This window comes from Rissa tridactyla, chromosome Z (genome assembly GCF_028500815.1).
Source record: "Rissa tridactyla isolate bRisTri1 chromosome Z, bRisTri1.patW.cur.20221130, whole genome shotgun sequence".
NCBI lineage: Eukaryota > Metazoa > Chordata > Aves > Charadriiformes > Laridae > Rissa > Rissa tridactyla.
In genome coordinates, this window is record NC_071497.1 from 76,739,470 (window position 1) to 76,763,123 (window position 23,654).

General features: G+C 53.0%; 1 protein-coding gene across 3 annotated transcripts in view; it reads right to left on the reverse strand.

Moving 5' to 3' along the window:
• CNTFR (ciliary neurotrophic factor receptor) overlaps positions 1–23,654 on the reverse strand; it is a 212,554-nt gene that overhangs the window by 53,075 nt on the left and 135,825 nt on the right. For all 3 annotated transcript variants that reach the window (XM_054186256.1, XM_054186257.1, XM_054186258.1), the window contains one exon: positions 8,649–8,879. In XM_054186256.1, coding sequence (XP_054042231.1) covers positions 8,649–8,879 — 231 coding nt within the window. The remainder of the gene's footprint in view (positions 1–8,648; positions 8,880–23,654) is intronic.

Below are 23,654 nucleotides of genomic sequence, written 5' to 3' on the forward strand. Positions count from 1 at the left end.
GCTTGGAGCAAGAGCAACTGGAAATTGTCCTGCAGTTGCCTCTGGTACCGATGCTGACAGCTCAGGAGGAGACTGGGGAGAGAAGGGATCCATCGGGCATGGGAACCCTCTGACTCCTTTTCCGGGGGGGGAGACACCACCCCGTCCTGCTAAAAGATGGAAAATAATCGCACTTTATTCCCAGTACCCTTCCCTGCTTTCCAGACCCAAGACTCTCCTCCCTCTCCGCTCCTCCCCACCCTGACGTGCTGTTAGCACACATTTACTCTGCTAAATTATTTACAGCAGATGCACCGGCTCGGGAAACCATAGCTAATGACAATGTCTTTCACGCTGAAGTACACTGGATCCTGCCCTGACCCTGCTGAGCGCTTGGCTGGGACCTCACTGCCTGCCCGAGCCCCGCTGTGGTTCCCAGCTCTTGCTGGTGAATTTGGAGAGGGATGGAGAAGCACTGGTGGCTGGGAAAAGATGGGGATTTGTTGCTGCCTGCCATCTCCTCTCCTTCCAGGGATGGAGCTGCAGAAGGTCCCCACTGCAGGGTCTTCTCATCCCTGGGGAAACTACCTGGCCTGGGTCAGTGCAGACATGAGCACATGTGGCTGGTGACATGCAAGATGTGTACCCAATGCTGGTGACAGTGGTGAGGTTTCTTTTTCCACCATCACCTGGGAAGCAGATGGTGATGTTTTTTAAGAGCCACAGCCGTGTGGAGCCACGGGTGGAGAGTGAAAAGCAGCATCCACATGCCGAGCATCGACCCCTTTGCTTCCCGCCCCATGGCTGCAGCGATGGCTGCATCTCGGCCGGTCCCTCCCCTCCCAGCGCCCTCGAAGCTGGGGACCCACCACCGGCGGGCGGCAGGAAGCTCGAGCCAAATATTTTGACAAGGGGCACTTGGGAGCAGCTGAGACAAATCCTTCCTGGTGCAGAGGCCAGCGCAAACAGAGCGCCAGCGTGACTCTCCTCCGCTCCCCTGGCAGGCACTGTCCCAGAAGGCTTTGTCCTCCCAGCCTAGGGCATCCCTAATTCCCAGCACAGTACGGGGAAACAGGGGCTGTGGGAAGCTGTTTAGACTGAACTTGGATTTCTTTAATTATAAGGCTGGTTTTGTCATGTTAAGGAGGATAAACAAACCTCAGGAGAGCAGGAGGCTGCGCTGCCATCTGCCTGGGATGTGGGACACTGGCGTGGCACGCAGCCTTCGGCATTTGTACTAGACAAGGACATGGAAGCTTTCCCAGGAAGCTTTCCCAGGAAGCTGCCAAGCACCAGAGCCCTTTTCCCTCTTCTCCTCCAGCCCAGCAACTGCTGGGATGTGGCAGGGGGGAAGACCTGGGCTGTCCCCCTGCCCCATCCCATGAACTCCTCCCCAGCCCTGCTCACATCCCCCATCCTGTGAGAGGATGCACAGGGAGCCTTTGGGCTTGTTTCACACCTAGGTCCAAAGCTTGTGACCCCACCAGGTGCTCACCAAGGGGGTCCTTGCACCTGGGAGCACCCATTCGCTGATGGATGCTCCATCCCTGCCTCTGGCTTGTCACTGGCAACCCGAGGACTCCCTCGCCTTTGCTCTGGGGAGTGGGTTGGTGAGGGGGTGACCACCTTCTCTGCTTCTTGGTGCTCTAATGCCATGCGATCCTCCCACCGTGACTCAGGTGGAGAGTGAAGCTATGAGCTCTCCATGTCACCCAACCCAGCCTGAGCTCATCAGTTGCTGGGGTCAAGCTTGTGGACATGTCCCTTCAGCTGCCAGTGAGGACACGCCATGGGACATGGGACACTGCAAGCGTTGTCCACCTCCCAGGCATGCTCTTCCCTTGGTCAGGGTCTCTGCAGGCCACAGCATCAGCGAGGCCAGGGCAGAGCCGCCGGCGCCGCGGTCCTGTGCCGCGGCACCTAATAAATGCCACGTGCCGCTCCGCTCGCCCCGCCGCCCCCAGCTCCCCCGCGCGAGGAGGGGGGTGCTGCAAGGATGGGAGAGGGGATATTTTTATTGTTTCTGACACCGGCTGCCCCAGATTATCATATTTTACGCGGCGAGCCAAAGAAGCATCACTCTGCTATGCTGCAGCTGGGCAGGCTGCCCAGCCCGGCAAAGGGGAAGGAGGGGAGGAATGCGGCGGGGCGCGGATGCGTTGCACGCAGGGGTGCGAGCGTGCGAGTGTGTGCACACGCGGGCCACGGTGGCACTGCTTCATTCAGCCCTTCCCACTGCAGCACGGCAGCTTGCATCCCTCTGGACAGGGACGGGGGCAGAAAGGTCGCCTGCTGCCTGCAAATGTGTTTGTTTTTCTAGTCCGGCTTCTAATTCGATTAGGACTAATTGCATTTGGGAGCGTGGTGGGGTTTTTAGGTGGTGGGTTTTGTTGGTTTTTTTCTTTATTTTGGACTTCTCCTTAAAAAGCTGCGATGGCAATTTGCATATCGTTACCCATCATGCCTTTCCAGCTCCCAGATGGGCCAAGACCTGAAATCTGGGCGCAGGCAACAAAGTTCGTCTGCTGAGTTTTCCCAGCCGTGAACGAACAGCTCAGCATGGAAAGGCAGCGATTGGAGAGCATGCGTGCCTCCTGAAACAAAACTGAATTTCGATACACGAGGCACTCTTGCAACCTGGTTGACCCTGTTTGTCATGGCCCCTTCCCATGGCTTTCAGGAACTGGGTGGTGATGCTTGGCTGTGAAGCCCCCTGGAGCCATTGCACCTACCCAGCCCCCAGCACCCGTGGGCACACGGGGAAAAATCAACCACATTCACAGCAATAAACCCAACAGCTTTGGGGTGCATCATTGATCCTGGAACAACAGCAGCCACATGCTTAAATTTATTAGCTCCATCCCTGCCACAGGTTTAGTCCAGGTTAATGTGCTCCTGCCCAGAGCATCGCCTGGGCACAGCCTTGGGGCTGACCTTGCACGGGGCCGTTCCCGAGGGGCAGGAGGACATTTGGAGGGCAGGAGGGATGAATCGCAGGGGCAGGCGCTGCCCTCTGCCAGCTGGCCCCGGTACCAGGGAACAGTCGCAGTCATGTTTAACTTGCTGCTCTCGAAATAGCCTCAGTTTACACGGACACGGGAAGGGATTGGATAAGTTTATAAGGGAAAAATCCATCAAAAGGGCTTTTTTTTAAAAAAAAAAACAACCAAGCCCTGCGTCACAGATCGCTGGACGTGAGCAGGGAAATATCTGCACACGCTGACCCCGAGACCGCTCTTCTCCATCAGTATCTGTGCCAGTGGCAGGAGCAATGGCCCGATGAGGGCACCCTGCTCTGAGGCAGAGGCATCCTTGCTGCCGCAGCCAGCCAAACCCGCTTTCCCAAGCCAGTGCCCTCCTGCAGTTTTTCCCACCAAACCAACGTACGGAGGCAGCTGGGCAGACACCGACGCCTGGCACTGCCTTCCCCCGCTGTTTCGCCCGTGCCTATCATGGGATGCTCACGCCTGCCCCGATGGTTCCATCCCTCTCCTGAGGAGCCAGAGACGCATGTCTTACATGGAGAAGTTGTTACCTTCTTTGTTTCTTCTTTATTTTGGGTGGGTGAAAAAGGCAAAAAGCTACAAAAACAACAACAAAAAAAAAAGATGCTAAGTGCAGTCCAACCCTCCGGTTGCAGCTGGAGCCCAGCTGGGAGGAAAGGGACTTCTAAGGCAGAGAAAGGGGAGGCTCTGATTATTTATTAGTGGCCGATGTTTGATCGCTTGCTAATCAGGCCAGAGAACACACTCGGGCTCTCCCGGCCTCCCTGCTCACATGTGGTTCCTGTTGCTTTGCCCCTTCCCCCCCCCGCTCCCTCTCTCTCTCTGGTTTTGCTTTGTTTGTTTTTCTGTTAATTTGGTTGTCTTTCCATGTCGTTTTCCGTCAAACCGCATGTTTTTTCCCCTTCTTTCGCCAGCCACTGCAGTGACAGCCACAGAGCAAGGAGGCCAGCCCAGAGCCGCTTGCCCTCTGCCAGTCCAGAGCCGCTTGCCCTCTGCCAGTCCCTTTCCCACCATCGCCTGGGAGGCAGAGATACCCATGGGGCAGGGATGGGGCTGGCACTGGGTTACGAGCCCGCCCAGCCACCACTGCGACGCAGAGGGCAACTCCACCCCTCGTATCCTGCCCCGTGTCCCTGCTGCTGGAGGGGATTTTGCTGTATTTTTCTCTCCCACACAGACCTCATCCCTGCTGGCATCCCAGCCCAATCATCAGCAGCCCCATTAGGCAGTGGGCAGCAGCAGAGTTTGGGCATCCCCAAAGCCAGGCAGAGGAGGCGAAAGAAGAGACACAAACAGGTAGAGCTGCTGGGCCATGATGGAGATAAGCAGGTTAGAAAGGGATGGAGGGATGGGAGCGGGAGGATGGATGCCCGCCCTGGCTGCCTCCCTCCCTCCCTTCTTTGCACACAAGGCCTCCCCGCTCCCATGTGCGCTCTCCGGCTTCTGGCAGCCTTTCCGCCGCGCGTTTCCACTCCTCTCTGGCCCATTAGCAGTATTTTTATAACATTCTGTAATGCACAGAGCCGTGTGCCAAACCTCAAGAGCACATTATTTCCCAACGTCTTTGTTACATCCATCCCCGGGCCCTCCGCCTGTGTGTTTCCAAACACAGAGCTGCAGCTCACGGGGGCAGCCGGGAGCCCAGCACCGCACTCCTGGTACCCAGAGCCTTCCCATCCTGCCTGCCCACTCCCAGTGCTCAGCCCTGGGCTCGCTCCAGGGGCGCCCAGCATGCAAAAACCTCCAACCGCATTGCCTGCGCCTTCTGGCCATGCTCAGTCATCTGCTGCTCTCCAGGCTGCAGGGCAGGTCACCCATTGGAGATAAACACGGAGCATCCTGACTGCTCTCCTGTGCTTCACCTCATGCTCAGCTGCCTGAAAAAAGGGGGTCAGAGCAACATGTCGCTGCTCCAATTCCCCTGGAAGAGGCTGCCCTGGAGAAGTGCCACCTTTGCCTGGGGCGGTTTGTGCTTGGGATGCTTCACACCCCGGAGATGGGTGATCTGGGACTCCTAGGGATAAGAAAGCCTGTGGGCCCTTCCTCCTCTCCGAAATGGGCTCTCCATCCTTTGGTCACCCCATCCCTGGATGCACATTGTCCCCACTGTATGTGCGCCAGTGCTTCCATCTCTGCAGGGGATGACACAGCCTGGCTACCCCCAGTCTCTGTGAGGCGCTGCTGTGCTCCCGGCCACATCCCCGGTGATGTGGACCTGGGTATCAAACCCCACCTCGAGGACCAGTTGAACTACCCGTGTCCTCCTGACTGCCTGCTGAAGGACATCGATGAGACACCTTCATGCACTTTGTGCTTTTTGCACCATCAAGTAGCATCCTGGCCCCTCCAGCATGAAATCCTCACCCCAGAAATCCTTGTGTATCCCCCTCCCCCGCCACCAACTCATCCTACTGGCGTTTCCTGGTCCTTGTAGGCCAGAGCCATTACGGGAAACACCACTGAGAACGGTCCAAAGGCTGATGCCGAATCTCCCCCATCCCTCCCAGCAGCTCCCCTTTCAGCACAATCTGATCCCCTTTAGCCATTTCCTAAGCCGTGTTCCAACTCTTGTACTAATCCACATTTTCTCTGGTTTAACTCATAATTTCCCATGTGGCACCATAGCAAATACTTCACTGAAGTCAAGACAGATTATATCGACCACATTTCTGGGCTTAGGAAATCAGTTCCCTTATCAAAGAGAGTTATCAGGTTAATCTGGTGTGATATATATCTGGCAAGTCCCCCTTATATTTTTCTCCCATTTTCCATTTGTCTCCACATCTTTAATTGCTCCCTCTTCCAAGCGCGCCCCGCGGCCCCACTGTGCTGTGGGGTCAGGCTGTCTGATCGGGATTTTTCCTACTCTCAAGCAGAAGGAGACACGTCACCTCTCCCCACAGCAATGGGCACCGCCGGTGACCTCTCAGCCACTAATGAGCATTGCTAATGAACAGGAGATGTCCTCACCTGGGGATGAGGTGCTCCCCAAGCCTTCAATGAATTGTTTTCTTTGAAGGTGCCTACGAGGCGGAGGGTTGTCTCAAGGTTTTATCCTCCCTCCTCTCCCCGAGCCTCCATGGCCCTTGCTCTCAGCATCGCCACTCAGACACGGCAGGGTTCATTCCATACTGGGCTCTGCTGAGCTTACCTTTAATCTCCCCTGAAACGTGGCTGCATAGCCAGCTCTGCTCTTCTCTCCTCGTTTGCTCCATATTTATATGGCTAACCCCTCTTTTCATTTCCTCTGCGAGGTCTTGCTCAGCTTGACTCCTGGCAGGTCTCCCTTTATCCCTGTGCTCGCTGACCCCCATGACGGAGCTCGCTTAGCTAACTGGCACCCTTTCCCAGTCCTTGCTGCTTCTCCACTCCCTCCCCGCATCCTTCTTGCAGTGTTGTCTACCCAGGAGCGCCCATGCCTCGCTTGGGGGACACATTCGTAGTACCCTCATTTATTTAATGAGATCTCCAGCACTTCTCCCGGCGCAGCCCCCAGCCCCTCACTCCCGTTGCCAACATCGTTCTTGTTGTCCCAGTAAGAGGTGAAAGCACAGGCGCAGGCCTGTTTTCATTTAACTTCCCATGCAATTGAAACGAAACGAGTCCAAGATCCCTCAAGTCCCAAGTTTGGGCTCCCAATGCGCTCAGCTGCAGCGGAGATGCTACCACAGGGACATGCTGCAAACCTCCCATGAGCTGTCCACCTCCATCTCCATCTCTGTCCCCATCCCCTCCTGGGATGCTCCCAAACCCGCTCCTCTGCAGCAGCCCGCACACCTCCAGGGTGTCAATCGTGCCCCGCAGAAGCAGGAAAGCTGGGGGGTTGCAGGGAGGGGCTGGGGACGGCAGTGCTGGGAAAAGAAACCTTGCGGAGAACATTAAATTAAAACCCAGGCAATTAAATTAATTACCACTAAAAGCGTCTCACCTGATTAGTTCCTTGTGTACTTAATTGCATTAACAACACCGAGCATTCGCTTGTTTATTTGTGGCCCCCTCTCTTGGGGCTGGTGGCCCTGCAGTCTCCGACCATGTTCCTCAGCTGCCCGGTGCTCAGGGGGCCTGTGAGCTGCCAGCAAATGGGAACACGCGGTAATAGGAAACAGCAGGATTTGGGCTCTAATGCTGAGCAATTCCCATGGGTCCCTGAGCGGATTGACAGGGATTACTATTAGCGAGGTGCTTAGCAGATGGAAGAGCCATTGCAAAGTCAGGGGGATGCCACAGCTGCAGAGGAGGCAGTCAGAGGATGGAGCCCCCTCCCCATTCCCCGCGTTTCCTCCAGACAAGAGCTGCAGCCCCTCTTGCACTGGCACAGCCTGGGACCTCTCCCCAGGTGGGATCTGATGAGCACATGCCCAAGCAGAGGAGCTGCACAGCCTCGTCCTGCTGCTGCCTGCTCCGCACCCAGCTCCGGTCTTCCCTGCCTCTGGACAACTTGTGAACACCTCCTCACGCTGATAGTGTGACCCAGAGCCCCCTGACTCATCTGCCACTGCCTTTTTGTTCGCTGTGCCCCCAGCCCCGACGCCTACTCGCTGCCATGCCCCCTGCTCTACGCTGAGAGCTGCCCCCCTCGCTTCTCATATTGGTTCTTCCAGGACACCTTCCCCTTGGTGTATGCGCCAGGATGCCTCCCATTGGACCCAAAACCATGAGCTGGACACTGTGCAGCATCCCTGAAACTTGTATTTCTTCAGTCTCACCTACAGGTGCAGAGACCCCCTCCCATCTGATTTGCAGGGCTTATGCAGGCCATGGCTGGTCCTCCTGCAACCCTCTGCCCCTGGACCATGGTTGAGGGTGGAAACAGCACCCTGGTTCTGATACAAGGTGCCGAAGGTGAGACAAGGAGCAGAGAAAGGCTCTGCCATGACTCCCAAACCTGGGGAGGTATGGCCATCTACATGATGCATCCCCAGCTGGTGGGGCTCCCATCTGGTGCCTCGCAGCATCCTCTGCAGCAGTCACCATCCCACAACCAGCGACGCCAGCTGGTGCTCCCAGACACCCACTGCTGCTGATTGCAGACGCCATACTGCAAAACACACCATTGCTATCAGCTGTACAAACACAGCAGCCCACCAAACACACAGCTGCTATCAGCTCTCAGCATTGTGTGAAATATAGCACAACTCTTATCTCCCGCACTGAGACCTGTAAATCAGCGCATCATCTCGTGCTTAAGATATGCAAAATCCTGGGGAACGTGCAGCTGTCCTACAACAAGCCTGTACACAGGGGCTCCTGCAGACACACAGCAACTGCCATCACCTTTTGGCTGCTCCTCTGAAACAACCGTGTTGCTGTAAACCCAGCCAGGACTTCTCCTTCCCAGCTGCAAGCCCCTCTGACAGCTCAGCCCCTACTCTTTACACCTGCAGAGATGGTGGTTGTTGCAGTGGGCTGGATGGAGAGACGACATCCCTTCCCAAATTATTCCTGGGGCATCATTTAATGTACAGGCTTTGATGCAAAGTTTGGGGCAGGAGGGGCTGATCCCAGCATCCTGCTGCTGGAGGGACCTCGTATGGTGTGGTGCAGCAGGCAACCATATGTATGGGCAGTACAGGGGTTGGCATGGCAGGAGGGGCTGTGAGGGGTCAATATGGGAGCAGAGAGCAAGGCTGTGACCCCCACAATGTCGCACGCCAGGGTACTCACTTCCCACCCCCAGGTAGGTCTGGTATTTGAGGTGCCAGGAGGAGCCCTCGTAGCAGGAGTACTGGCCACTATGCGTCAGGTCAACATTCTTCAGGATCAGGTAGGACCCATTCAGGTGGGACTCATCGATGTCGGTGCCATTGGCCGTCCAGGTCACAGCTGCGTCCCAGTCCATGGAGCCACACTTCATGGTCACATCCGCGCCTACCCGCTCGTACTGGATGTGGCTGTCTGTGGGGAAGAAGAGGAGAAAACCAGGTGAGCTCGGAGCCCTGTGGGCAGGGCTGCCTTGGAAACAGCATCTTACTATCACTTGTATAGGAAGTGAGGGAAGGACTGGGGCATGGGCTGGCACTGTGGTAGTGGCCAGGAAAGTCTGCCTCTGTTCTCAAGTTCTCCTCATGGCTCTGATAATGATTTATTTTAACCTTAGACCAGAGTGGATCAACTGTCACGGACCAGTGGATTGAGACTCATGGACCACCTCCATACCTCCGTCTCACAGGATGCCTTCCTCTGACCTTTACCTTGGAGAAGACATGTCAGGGATGCACCTGTGGCTCACCAGCCAAATGCCCCGCAGCACGGCTGGATGCTCGCACCAGCAAGTCATCGCCACTCCCATGTCTATGTGGCTCGTCCAAACCTAAATGCACACATCAGAAATTCCCAGCAGAGAGGTGACAGAGCCTCAGGACTTGTCACCAGCCAACTCAAGTTATTTACTAGTGGAGGTGGGAAGCTGGCAGCTGCCCTAGCCATTCCCTGCCTAGGAAATCAGGTGGTAGGACTGCAACCCAACTGTGCCGTGCTTTGGAAAGGGGCAGCTGCTCAGTGCGTGCTATGCCGTTTGTCTCCCTGCCTGGCTTTTCTCCCCTCCCCGCAATAACACGATGCCTTGCTGAGCTGTTTGATTTAGCGTGTTGCGAGTGGGGCCATACAGCTCATTGGGCACCAGCTGCCTAATTGAATTTTCTCAGGTTTCTGGACAGGAGTTCGAGCTGACATTCATTAATGATCCTTAACAACTGAATCTTTCCCGTCTTGCTACACTGGCTGTGCTCAGCTGCGTGTGGCAAGGATAAAACTGCATGTGTGGGGGTGTGTGCCTGGCCGTGACATGGGGTGAAGCGGGACAGGGGGATGAGCAGAGGATGAGGTTCCTTTAAGGCTTCATCAAGCCTTCGTGCACAGACAAGGACTGTTGGGTTCTCAAAATACTCCTGGGTTTCAAAAACACATTTGACAAGGTGCCTCCCAAGGAAACCAAGCAGCCCTGACACATGAGGAAAGTCCTTGCAAGGATTTATAGCAGCTAAGGGTCAGGAGACCAAAGGTGAGAACAAGCAGTCAGACGTGGCAGTAGAAGACGTCACCGGTGAAGTTCGACAGAGATCAGAGCTGGATCAGAGCTGCCCGACACCGTCGCAACTCACGGGGAAAAGGGAGACGAGGAGGTGAGAGGGGACAGTGTGCTGCGGACAGCTGGGTGCAAAAGCAACGCAGAAGGACATCACGGCACGGACCCACCAGGTGGTAACACGGCATCGATAAACACCCAGGGATGCACAGAGGGAAAATCAAGCCTTGCTTCCCCTACCACTCACAGCTCCAAAGGAGCTGCAGCCTCCATGGAAACATGTCTTGGAGTTGCCATGCTCACTTCCCCGAAAGCATCAGCTTGGTGGCAACTGAAACCCTATGCTAGGAATTATTCAGAAAGGGACTGAGAAGAAAATGGAAAGCACTGTACCCTAAAAGCCGTGCACAAATCTACCCCCGTGACATTAGGAGTACAGTTCAGCTGAAAAGGGAGCAAACAGAGAAAAGCAAAGGCTGGAAACAGCCCCCGCCTAAGGATGGCTTAACAAACTTACTTCATCTGTAAAAGGAGACAACCGAGTGGAAATGTGACAGACACCTAAGCAATGATGAGAGACATGGAGAGGACAAATAGAGAAGGACTGCTTGCTCCTTCTCCTAATAAAATAATTAAGGGGCAGCAAATGAAAACAAGCAAAAGAAAATGCTTTTTCACACAAAGTGTGATTAAATTACAGAAACCCATGTTCATCAAATGTTGTGGATGTCAACATTTTGGGGAAAATAGTGATTAAATGAATCCTTAGAAGAAAACACCACCCAGGGCAGTAAAACACCGAGCTGCCGGGCAAGCCCGGGGAGGCTGCAGGCAGCTGACAGTGGGGAGGGACAGAAGAAGCACCCCCCAAGCTCGTCTTGCTCTTTCCTCCCTCTCTAGACATCAGCCTCTGGGTCCTCTTGATAGGTGGGACCACATAGGCATGATCCAGCCATTCCTTGTATGAAAGCCCACAGACTGAGCCCATCTGCAAAAGAGAGAGCAGCAGGGTGAAGCGTGAAGCTGGCCCTGGGCGAGACCCTGGCAGGTCTGAGTCCTCCTGCAGTCGGTGTGTCAGGACACCTACTTCAGAGAGGGAAGCAGCAACTTTGGGGATGCTACCCCTGCTGGGAAAGAGGGGACTAAGAACAGATGAGGAAAAATTGTGTTGTTGTGAGTAAGATGCTGGTGAGATGCCTCAGAATCATCTCAGACACTAGCCAAGGGTGGGAACCTTTGAGTAACTGCGCTGATCAGAAGAGTGTGATTCAAGTGTCTTAAAAAAGCTTGGAGCATATACTGACAGGCAGAAAGAGGGGAGAACCTCTAAGATGAGGCATCTGTGTGAGGAGGGGTAGATGGAATGGGCCCAGATAAACAAGCAGATAGGCAGAAGTGTGGAAGAAGATGGATGGGTGAATGGAAGAATGAATGCGTGTGATCGCAGACAGATGGACAGTTGGCTGGAGGGGCACAGATGGAGGGAAGTGTATGAAGATGAAAGGATGGATGACTATGCAAGTGGATGGATGACTATGCAAGTGGATGGATGGATGGATGGATGGACGGATGGATGGATGGATGGATGGATGAGGATGCAGAGATGGAGGGATAAGAATATAAGCAGCTGGCTGGCTGGCAGCGTCTGTGGATGGAGGGATGGGTGGACAGATGGGTGGGCCAGAGGAGGGAAGGAGGGATGGAAGGACCAGTGAACAGCAGTGGGGTTGGGTGGATGGTTGTGGAGATGGATGGATGGATGGATGGATGGATGGATGGATGGACGGACGGACGGACGGACGGACGGACAGATGACTAGGCAGATGGGTGGAGGGATAGTTATAGATAGCAGAGTTAAGTAAGAGTCCCAGCACCTTACTCAAGTTCTCCTCTGATTTTTTCTATAGCATAAGGAAAAGACATTTTCTCCTCCCCGTTCCTGCTGGGTCACAAAAGGCTATTGACTCTTCTGGCCTTACGCTTGGGGATCTGCTTGACAGAGACACTAGAGACGCTGCGTCACCCCTAGCCTTGCACGGAGAAAGGCTTATTGCAATGACGGTTCCGGAGAACTGCCTGCCTTGCCTGGCTCCTGCCTGTCCAGTGCCTGGCCCCAGGGAAGACTTGAGAGTGGCGGAGGCTTTGGGGTGCCCAGCTCCGCTACTAAGGATTGTGGCTGAGAGCTTCTCTGTAGCTGGTGGCAGCAGGAGTAAGCTGGGAAGGGGAAAAGGCACCTTGAATTATTTCCTATTTGTCCTTAAACACAGTGCAAACATGTTGGCACTCGACCAGAAGGACTGAGGGAACCATTCCTGGAAGACAGGTCTTTGAAAGCAATGCTCCTTTCCAAGGCAATGATTTAAGGCCCCTGACAAAGAAGAAACCAAAAGCACAGCTTCAGAGGAGGCATTTCTCCCCGGCGGGTTTGCTGAGGCTCTTACTGGAGCTGAGAGAGGTCCCAACGTCCCTCCTGCCCCATGCCAGCCATAGGTGTCGCACCTAACCACACTGCCATGAGAACGCACAGTAGCCCCGTGAGCAGGTGTCACCTCCCTTTGCGAAGGGGCACCATGGGGACAGCCCCCTGCCCCCAAGCTGGAGCAGCCCCGTCTTGTGCTGCCAACACCAGTTCTGCTTTAGGATGGGGATGGGTGAGGGTGACCAGAGCTTCTACTGGGAGCCTCCACTTCCCACAGGCTGAGGATGGGCCGGATCCCCCTGCCCCCAGCCCACCCAGAGCCTCACAGCCCCCTCAAGCAGGGAGGGCTGGGGTGGTTTGTGCCCTTTCCTGGTCATCACGTCACTGGTAAAACATGGGGTCAGAGGCTGAGATGGTGCCTATGCTGCAGGGCCAGCCCTCCTGGATGGACACCAAAGGGTGGCGCAGGCAGAACAAGGGCCAACAGCCAGGGGCTGCAGCTCAGGAGGTTCAAGCTGGTCATGGAAGAGAATTTATTCTCCAGGATGTTGGTGCAGCCCTGAGACAGGTACCTACAGACAGGGGGTATCTCCACCCTTGGATGTTGTCAGGGCTCTTTTCATCAAAACCACAGCCGACTGTTGGCGATAGTCCTCTTCTGAGTTGGACATTGGACTAGACACCTCCAAAGATCCCTTCCCAACAACACGGCTGCCATCATTGGCCAGAATTGATCCTTAGAAAAGCTGCCCTGCCCCTACACCACCCTGCTTCTCCAAAGTATGCTGCTTTTTGGGTCAGGCGACAGCAGGAGGGTGAAACGCACATGATGTGTGGCTATGATGCTGCACCCCAACCAGCAACATGCCTCTAAGCATCCAACCCCACCAAGGGCCACATCGTCTGCTGTAGCATAGCATGCCAGACAGGCACAGCAGGGCTTATGTCATAAAGTCCCAGAGCTGGAGAGGAACTGTGGTGATGCATAATGAGGGCAGAAATTACAGCTTCACCCACAGCCCTGCCAAGCTGCAGTGGAGGGAAGGCGGGAGCTGCCCATGGGACAGACACACAGAGCTCACAGTGGTGGACCTGGGGTAGCTCGGTGAAACAAGCTGTGGGCTGCTTTGCTGCCCTCCTAGCGATGGTGAGTGACAATTTGACGGCATGATCTGTGCAACCACAATGCAACGGGAACTAATGGGACAGCGGTCTATCAGAGAGACATGGAGGGAAGATAAGACAAGGCAGCAGGGCCCACAGGAACGTGTTTGGTCCTTCACAAAACCACCCTCCTCAGCTGGAGCTCCTCAACAGAAACGTCATCCTCATTTTCCCTTTTAATGAATCTTGACCTGCATCAAGAGTGCAAGGGCAACAACAACAGGGAAATGCAGCAAACTCGAGGGCTGCCCTGGCACGCGTCATGCTGGGAAGAAACAGAACTCCTCTTGGGACTCTCCATCTTCACCGGATGCTCTCCTTCTGTTCCCACTGAGGCTCCCTATGTGGGCAGCTGCCAGGACAAGCGTGCCGCTAGGCACTGCCCTGTGCCACACGCAGGGAGCTGTGCCACGGATGCGGCCCCAGGGTTTTGTGCCCAGGCGTCCAAGGGGTCTTTTGAAGAGTGAGCAGAGGAAGCGGAGAAGATGGTTTGCATTCCCGGCGCCGGCGCTCACCGCAGCCCCTCAATGGGGCTCTTTGTGCCAGGTCCCGTTGCGAGCCAAGCTCCAGCACGCACACACGGGGGCCAAAACCGCCCTTGGTCTCGCAGCCATTCGCAGACAGACGGGAAGAACTGCTTCCTCCAGAGTCTTCTACCCAAAGGCACTGTGGGCTGTGGCTGGCATAAACAGAGCGAGAGCAAAAGGAAAGCACCGAAGCATTTTTGGGGACAGACACAAGCACTCCTCTCCTCTGCAGGACACACAGCCTCTAGCTCCGCCCCTCTTTTGCAGATGGGGAAACTGAGGCAAGGAGAAAGGACAGGTCCCCACTTCCCCCGATAGAACGTGGAGCACTTCTGCAGCAGGATGGAGAATTACACATTTGCTTTCAGACAGAGGGGCCTTCACATCACCCCTGTTAGCCTTCCCGCCTCCCTCCCCAAGCAACTAGCCACGAGTAATCATCTCAGCGGCTAATTATCTCTCTGTGTATGTATTCATAAATTATACATTTAATATTTATGCAGTGCCAGGGCTATGCTGAGAGCTTTCCAAGCAGATAAACCGGCGAGGTCTTGCACCCTGCAACTTCCTATGGTAAATGAGATGAATAAGCCCACAGGAGACAAGAAGGGAGCCCCAGAGGGTGGGGAGGGGGAGGCGAAGGAGCCCAGCCAGCAGGTGGAGGGAAGGAGGAGAGCACTGGTTCCCCACATTCACTGGCCATCCCTGCAAGTGCCTCTGCTCAGCTCTGTTCCAGGCTGCCCTGCCTCCTTGAAGCAATGCCTCATGTGCTGGTGCCTGGGGACGAGGTGGCTTGGCCATCTCCTGTCATCCTTCCTGCATGGAGGAGGACATTCCTGGCAATTAGGTCTGGGTCTTACAGAGCGGTGGCACAACCTTGTGGCTTCTCCCCTGTGCCTGCACCCATGCTGGCTGGCATGAGTATCACTGACCATGCCCAAAGCATGCTGGTGGCTTCGCTCCCATCTGCAGTTTCACAGCCCTGAGGTCTGCACTTCTTGAGATGGAACAGCCTCTAGCACTTGAGAGGGTTTCCAGACATCAGCTTCCTGAATCACATCCCACCCTTGATCTCCTTACGTCTATTTCCTTTGGTGCCACTTGTTTTTTACGGCTTTTGTTGCCAGCAGAAACCTTCCCTTCAAGGAGAAGGAATTTCATGCTTAAGGAGGCAGTTCTTCCACGAGTGATTTAAAACTAGATACATCTTTGTAAGGAAACAGGCATAATTAAGTGTCATTGATGTAGCCAAAGATATGGACCGTTCCAAGTTAATTTTGTCCATTAATGAAGAATTGCAGCAAGCAGAGCCCACGTTTGTTTGCTCTGCTTTGGTAAATCCCTGGAGTCAGCAGCTTTGCTCTCTTGACAAGAAAAATAATTAGCAAGAAACTTTAATTAAGAGATAACAGATGGGTGCTAAAGGACTTGTACTCAATCACTCTATGATAGCCTGGGAGCAGACCTCAGTTTACTTCAGGGGTATTGTAAAGGAGACACTTTCCCTTCTGACATGCACAGCTCAAGGCAAGCTCCAGGGCAGGAGAACCTCTTCTTGCAGCCTGGATGTGACCACAAAACATCCTCCCGTGAGGGTCACAAACCCTTGCTGCCCCTGAAGAAGGTCTCCTCCAGCTTCACAGCAGCGTTACCTCCCACCACTGCTCTGCAGCTGAGCTTACCTCCCTCTGCAGCTACACACCAAACCCAGCTGGGAGACGCTGAGGCTTCTTCCATGAAACTTAATGCAATATCCGCTGGGACTTTCTGGGGATGAAGGGAAACTTGTGCAATCAAATATGTCATTGTCACAAATGGTAGTCCATGTCACAGGCTCCTTCCTGGACCTGATGGTCCAGCAGTGAGGAGGTATAATGCCTGCTCCGCTACTGGCTTGGCATGCTGTCCCCAGGACCGAGCTCCAGGTGACATGGTCAGGATGGTGGCACTTGCATGGCTTGTGCATGGGAGCCAACAAGGCTATGCAGTGGCAGGGCATAAGCACCCTCCTGGGGAGAAAAGACAGTGCTAAACCCAGTGGGAAACCGCAGAACAGAGACCCACCGCTGGAAGCAGAAGCAACACAAGCTTGTAGCAGAAGCGAGGGCCAAGTCCTAGCTGCAGCACTGGCTCAGCCCCAAGGGATGCGGCAGCTCCCTGTGCCTTGTGGGCTGTGGTCCCATGCTGAGCTCTGGCTGAGAGACAAGGTAGCAGGATGAGGGAAGCTGCTGTAGCAGACAAATAACTTCAGTGTCATTTTTCTGCATGTAGCACATCATCAGACTGGCTGAACTGACGGCTTTGGCCCCGTCTGAGTGGGATCTCACCAGGGAAGGGCATGCCCTCCCTGTGCCAGAACAGCATGGCTATGTCCACATCTCTTACTGGTCTTGGTGTGTTTTCGGCAGCCCCATGTTGGGACGGAGCCTCTCTCACAGCTCTTCAGACCTGCCAAACTACACCAGCGCAGAGCATCATGCTGGCAGTGCTCCTCACTGCAAGCCAGAAGGGCTCCACATCAGAGGCAGCCTTGTTTCTTCACATGCCACCACACTCCGTTCTTGTTGGGAGTAGCAGGGGCTGTACAGCAGTGTGTTGCCCCAACATCAACTTCCCCCTGGCTGGAGGGGACAAGCAAACCTGGGAACAGCAACCAAGTCCATCATGCCTCAATAACAGAGTCTCTCCAGTCATGCACGGGTAGGAGAACCCAAAGAGGCTGCCCTTTCCCATGGCTTTAGGATAGGGCTGAGCTCTGCCAGAGGGTACTAATGCTGCTGTATATCCATCTGCAATGGCTGCATACCCCTAGCACCAATCATCTTGCGTTGCCATAGGCAGGAAAAAGAGAAGATGCACCTCTGCTGATACTTCTGCTTTTCTGTCTCAGCTGCTTGCAGCAGAGGGGGCTGGATCCTGTTGGACTGGTGATCTTGGCTTTTGTTTGTTTGTTTTTTTTCTCCAGAAGACTTTACTCTTGCCTCCCAGGAGGGGACCTGAGCTCACGTGTTGATCTGGTTTCCAGCAGGAGGTCTTGGTACGACCTACACTTGGGTGTCCTAGTTCTTCTGGTCCAAAAATGTCTGTGTCCTGAAACTCCAAGTACTTTCCTTGCTGGGAGAGGCTGAGCTATGACACCATTTTCATCCTAAGGCAAAGGGAAGCCTGGGTGGGATTTTGCCCACTCCTCTTCCTTGCAAAGTCAACTTGAGATGGCTTGTCCTGAAGAAGAGCAGTTGCCCCGTGAAGCAGCAACTCCTCCAACCCCCCTGCACCTACACCACAGCTGCCCTGGCATGTGGGGTGGTATGATATGGAGGGAAAGCTGTTGGAGGACAAGAGGGAGGTGAATGGCACCAACAGAACACAGCACAAAAGTCCCACCAATATCCTCCAAGCTGGGATCACTTGAGCCTTCGCCCTTTGCTGCCAGGTGACTGTTGTTAGCACCGTGGATGAATTAAAGGCTTGTTTTCTGGTCTTGCTTTTTCATGCAGACAGGATAAATAACTCAAGGCCACAAAAGAGTGCTTAGATCAGGCTTTTCAACAACGTTTAAAGGGAAATCAATACGATTCAGAATTAGGTGCCCAAATTACAGCCGTAAACACAAGAAAAGCTCATTGTGGTCCAGCAACAGTGCAAAGATGCCTGTATTTACTGAGATTTGGCGATGGGGGAGCAGTGCTGGATAGAGATGTCGGGGCACCTCGCACCCCGCTGACCACAACCTGCCTTTTAAGCCTGGTGCACAGCGTACACTTCCCCATCTCTGTTTGCCAATGCCCACACACCTGCTCTCAAATAACAGCCTTCCTCCACGCCAATACACCGGGGGTGACCGCTGTTTGTTCACATAACAACCCGGCTCCCACTTCACCCCACTCAAGGCTGTGGATTAGCATCAGGCATTGTGCAGGAGTTTGGTTTTTTATTAGCACAGAATTATGGAAGTCAGAGGCGTAAAAGACCTGTTGGGTCCCACTCAGTCCATCCTCCTTCTGCCAAGACAGTATTGGTCCCTGCAGCATATTTACTATTTCTCCGGTCTAATTTTACATACTGTACAATCTGTGCAGTGCCAAGTTACGATCCCTGTGTGAGAAGCAGAGCTCTCAATTTCCAGGCTCTTGGGTGTGTAAAATCACAACCGCGATGTTAAATTAACTTTTTTTTTCCCTTGCATTTAATCATTTAATAGCTCTAAAATTCAGCCCCTCAGGCTCTTTCTGTCTGTCTGTTGGCCTGGGTTTTGTCTGCTGTAGGCCAGTGGCTTGTCGCTTACTGATGTAACGCTCACACCCCTGGGCGGATCGGCAGCAGCTGGGCTTGAAGCTGAGACCGCTGCAACTAAACACATGAACTTCTGCAGCCCGAGGATGGAAAAAACTCCTCCGCTTTCTTAACCACAGGTACAGGAGGTCCATCCTCTTCCTTACGACCCAGTCCCAGCAAGCAGGAGGCACAGGGAACACTGCACGTGGGGCCAGGACCCAAAGGCAGCACCCAGGCTATATTTAGAAATCAAAGCAGGGTTGCAACCTGCAGCACCCAAGTATTCTCAGCAATGTCCTCTGCCTAGGAACTCCCAATAGAAACACCCATACTTTTTCCTCCATCCCTACAACCACCAGAGGTTAGATCCCAGGACTTGTTTCTACCCAAGAGAGGGGTTTCTTCCCCCCTGAACCAACACCAAAACTTTTCTTTCTGCACGTGGCTACGAGACAACAGAAGAACTGAGCTGCTGCCAGTGCAGCCCAGCCAATAGGGTGGGAAGAATAGATGCTGGTAAAATGGGAAGCATTTTCCCCGAGTAATTTAATTTTTTTTTTTTACTCAGTCACCATCACTCCTCCAACTAACACTTGCGATTCTGGAGCCTGCTGATGGTTTCAAAGCAATATTAATAATAAGGCAACCATCTACTTTGCCCATCAGGGGCTGTATTAAGAATTAAGCCAAGGCCTCGGGATTTGCCTCGGTAATAACGAGATATTACATTTGCATTTCATGCCTTTCATTCCAAAGGATCCTCAAGCGAAGCCAAGCCTGGAAACGACCACCGCCGTGTGCTGAGCCACGGCACAGCTGTGGAGCTGCAGCCCAACAGTCACCCAGAGCGTCCGCTGGCTGCAAGCACCTCTGGGGTGAAAGACGGCAACCTATCAGACCCGTGGCACATTGGAAAGAGCGTTACTTCCACCAGAAACATCAAGATAAACCCCTGAGCATCATTAAAGGAGCATTGCAGACCAGGGGAGGACCCCAGGATAGAGCTCCTGGATTTCAGGCAGAACACGGAAGGAGGCTCCAGCTGGAGGCTGAACGAGTCTGGGTCTCTAGTTGTGGGCTGGAAGGTGTATATCTGGGCCATGCATGACACAACTGCAGGATCATAGTCCCCATATGGTTTCTGAGCAGCTCACAGAACACACCTATGAGACAGCAGGAGCCTGCAAGCACATGATGCTTTGGGGCATACGGACAGATGCTTTGGGTGCCCTCTCTTGCAGGTGTGCACACACATTCCTGCAAAGCACAATGCAGAAGCTCATACTACCTCTGAAAAGAAAGCCTTAAGATGAGGATGGTAAGCTGGATGGTAAATGGGTTTCCCGTTGCCAGCAGCAGCACTGAGTGCTTTCAGAGGAGGGTCCACACAACTCCTTGGAGCTAGCTCCTGTCTGGTCCTGCGCCCTTGTTGGTGCCCTGAGCACCAGTGTCCAGCACCCTTTCCAAAACCTCTGAAGCAAATGTTCTTCATTAAGCAGATGAGCATTTCCAAGCAGCCCCCACTGGCTGGCTGGTGGCAGAGGACCCTGGGTTCACCATGCAGAGCCCAAAACAGCCGGAGCTGTAATTTCTATTCAATGCTGGCTGCCTTTCTGCTTCTGGAAACACCTCCTCCTCCGCAGAGCCATTCCTGCTCATCTACCCACCGCTATTCCCTCTCTGTACCGCTTTTATTGCCATCCCTCTGAGTAATCTCTCAAAAGCAGAGAGCAGCGCTGCTTTCAGGCTCTGTGAAACGGGAGCTCAGCCTGCCTTTGAGAGCATCTCCTAACCTCCAATTACTGATGCTGCTGTTTCAGAGAGCCCTCAAGTTGTTGGTTTGTTTGTTTTTTTTTTTCTTTTTCTTTCTTTCTTTCCCATGTTGAGGATGATGAGCAAATGTTAGTTCAGGAGCAGACATTCATTCAGTATGATTTGAACTAATTGCCCATTATTTCCTAAATTTCAACACTTAAAAGATTCGAGTGTGTTATTGCAAAACAACAGCTAAAAGGCCAGTTATGTTCATTGACTGAAATACAAATAAATGTCCCCAGCTCTCTGGAGGGCTCTTGGGTTTGAAGCAGAAGAAGATTTTACAGAAGCATATTTTCCAAAAGTAAGATTACACAGAAGCTCACCATGTCTAGAGCTCCAGTTATCTGAAGGGACTACTGAATTATAACTATTATTAGCACAAGAGATACTTGAATTCTGGAATTTCTGTAAAATGTTTTGAATTCAGATTCTGAAGCATTTAAAGGACTTGAGAAAATATCTTTGGCTCCAAGTCAGCAAAGCACTTAGGCAAGCCCTTAACTTTCAGCATGTGTTTAAGTACCTTGCTGGCTTGGGGCTTTTAACCCTAGCAAAAAAGAAAGCCAGAGGAAAGAAAAGCCAAAGGAAGAAGTTCTGGTGTGCGTGGAAATCTCCAGGCAAGCCAAAATAATACGGGAATCTCTTCTGGAAAGTAAGAAAACAAAAAATAATAGTGACTTGCTTTAAAACTAAACACTAGGGGAAGCTTTCTGAAGCGGGGAGAAAGACTCCCAGAACAAATGGAGTATTTCAATGTAGCCTAGCGCCGGCTTCGCTCTCCTGCCTCTTCAGTACGCTGAAAATATTTATTGCTGAAAAAATCACCCCAAACCAACCCCCTTCCCACTTCCAGACTAAGCATGATGAGAGAGAGAAAAATCTTGGCTTCGGCAGTGAAAAAACATCTCTGAAATGAGTCGGCTGTGAGAGGCTGTCTCCATCAGGAGGGAGGAAGAGGAGAAGGGATGAGGGAGTGAATGGTAGTAAGGAGGAGGAGGAAATTGCCCACAGACAGGAGCCAGCAAACAACCGCACACACTGCCTGTGGGAGGGGGAATACGAGAAAGTCCTTAAGGAGAGAAAATCAGTGCAAATCTATGCACGCACGCAGGGTAAGCAGCTACAGGCAGCAAGCAGCTCTCCCCCTACCTCCGGCCTGAGGCCACGAATAGAAAACAAACTGAAGCAGAGCAAAAAGAGGATGCTCTTGCAGCCCACCCAGGGAGAGCGGCTGCCGGCCTGCAGGAGATGGCAAAGGGGAGAGCGGTCGCCTGCGTGGAGACGGGTGGGAGGAGATGCTCCATCTCCTCCAGGCTCCCATGCTCGCAGACCCTGGCCACCCTGGCATGGCCAGGGCAAGCTCAGGATGCCGCAAAGTTGGACATGCTGCTCTGGCCTCATCAAGGCAAAAGCTCAAACTTCCGAAAATTCTCCTTTAAAGAGAAAGAAAAGAAAGAAGAAAAAAAGAAAGAAGAAAGAAGAAAAACAAGAAAGAAGAAAAAAAGAAAGAAGAAAAAAAGAAAGAAGAAAAAAGAAAGAAGAAGAAAAAAAAGAAAGAAGAAAAAAAGAAAAGAGGAAAGTTCTTTCATTCAGAAGGAAACCAAGGGGTTTTCATGTCTTTTAGGTTTTTTCCAAAACCACCCCACTGCGTTGTACAAAAGGCTTTGCAACCCTTTTTTGGGGGGAAGGAGGAGGGGGAGAGGGGTATCAATTTAAAGTGAAGAGCCTAACCATTTTTGAAAAATACCAAAAAGACATACTGCAGCCTTTCTCCTCGTCCTGCAACTTTTTTTTTCCCCCCTTGACCAAGAAATACGATTTTGTAAAACATTCAGATGTTGACGTGACTTCATTTTCCAACGGAAAATGGGTCCCCTGAGGATTTTTTTTTCTCCATCAGCTCTGCTCAGGACAGATTGGTGGTGCACGCTTCGCTTCCCAACAGAGATGTCTCTCCACGGGGAAGAGCGGGGTCCCAGCGCAGGGGACAGAGGTGGCTCTTCCCCAGCACTCACACTGCTGCAAATGCCTGCAGCCCCCTGGGGACGGCCACCCTGTCACCCTCAGCTCTGTGCTGGCACCCAGCAAGATGCAGCTCTCGCCTTAACAAGCTGACAACTCAAACAGATGAGACAAATGAGGACAGCATCAGTCTTCTTGTCTTACTGACAGAGCTGAAGTTCCCAAAGCAGATTAAATGACTGGCCCAAGGGTGTGCAAGTTGTCAGCATCAGAGCTGGGCTCTGATACTCCTCCTCCCCTGTGATCCTATGGCACCTAGTATATCAGCTCCAGGGTTTGGTTGGGCTCTCCTGACCCCACTGAAAGACAAACACCCAAAGCACAGGATTCATTTGAGCTGGTGTCTTTTTATCCATCTTGAACCCCTGTATGCCCCTCGGGATGCCAGCACTTGGACCCTGCAGTGACGGCTTGTGGGACTATGAGACAGCTGCTGCGGTGTGCACCGGTGACTCCCCAAGAAGCAGCAAAGTAAAAAGCCTTCCATAAATAGCGGTTACACTAAAAAACTCCTAAGGGCTAAGCAAGTTAAGAAAAATGGCCCAAACTCAGTGGAGGAAGGAAAACACAATTAAATCACCTAACAGCCCATATCCGCTAATCCCTCGGGCTACCAGGCTTGACTCCAATGTCTCTGCCTGCTGACACACACCTCCCATACCTTTTTCAGCCCTGGCACTGCTTTTCCCAGCACCCTGGCAAGGCAGCCGTGCACATGTGCTGTGCGGGAGAGAAAGCCCACCAGAGCCCAGGGCTCCCAGCATGCCGTCACAGCCCAACGAGGATCCCCTGGCAATGGGTTGTGCAAAGTTGTGCAAGGAAAAGCTTGGGAGCTGCTGGGTTCATAGCATTGATTAAAGACACACAGAGTTTGCAGGAGGGTTCAATATTCACCAGGCTGGGAGACATGTTTGCAGTATCATGCAACACTTTAAAAATCTGTGACATGCTCTGGGCTGGCCTTCATTGGCGATAGTTCTCACTCTGCAGTCTTCACTTTGGAGCTGTGATTTAGGGCAAGATGAAGAGTGTAACAGGATTAAGTCTGCCTACCTAAATCCTGAAGTTTTCCTTCTGGGTCTATATTGTAAAGTCCTACTCATGGATCAACAGAAAGATGCCCATGGCCATCTCTCTGCAGCTGCCAGAAGCAAAATTGCAGAAATATGGAGAAATAAATGCGTCAGGGATAAAAAATCCCATGGACCCAACATAACTCAGTAGAAAAGACGTGCTCAGACTGCAACAAGGTGGACAACTTCACGTGGAGGGATGTTTCACCAACACAGAGAAAGGCTGACCACTGGGTGTCTTGCTCAGATAGGCTTGACACCCCCATTGTCCCATGACTGATCCAACCCCCTCCAAATTTCTTGGGGGACATGGCACATCTCACCTCCTAAAGAGCAATTCTTGGTTGC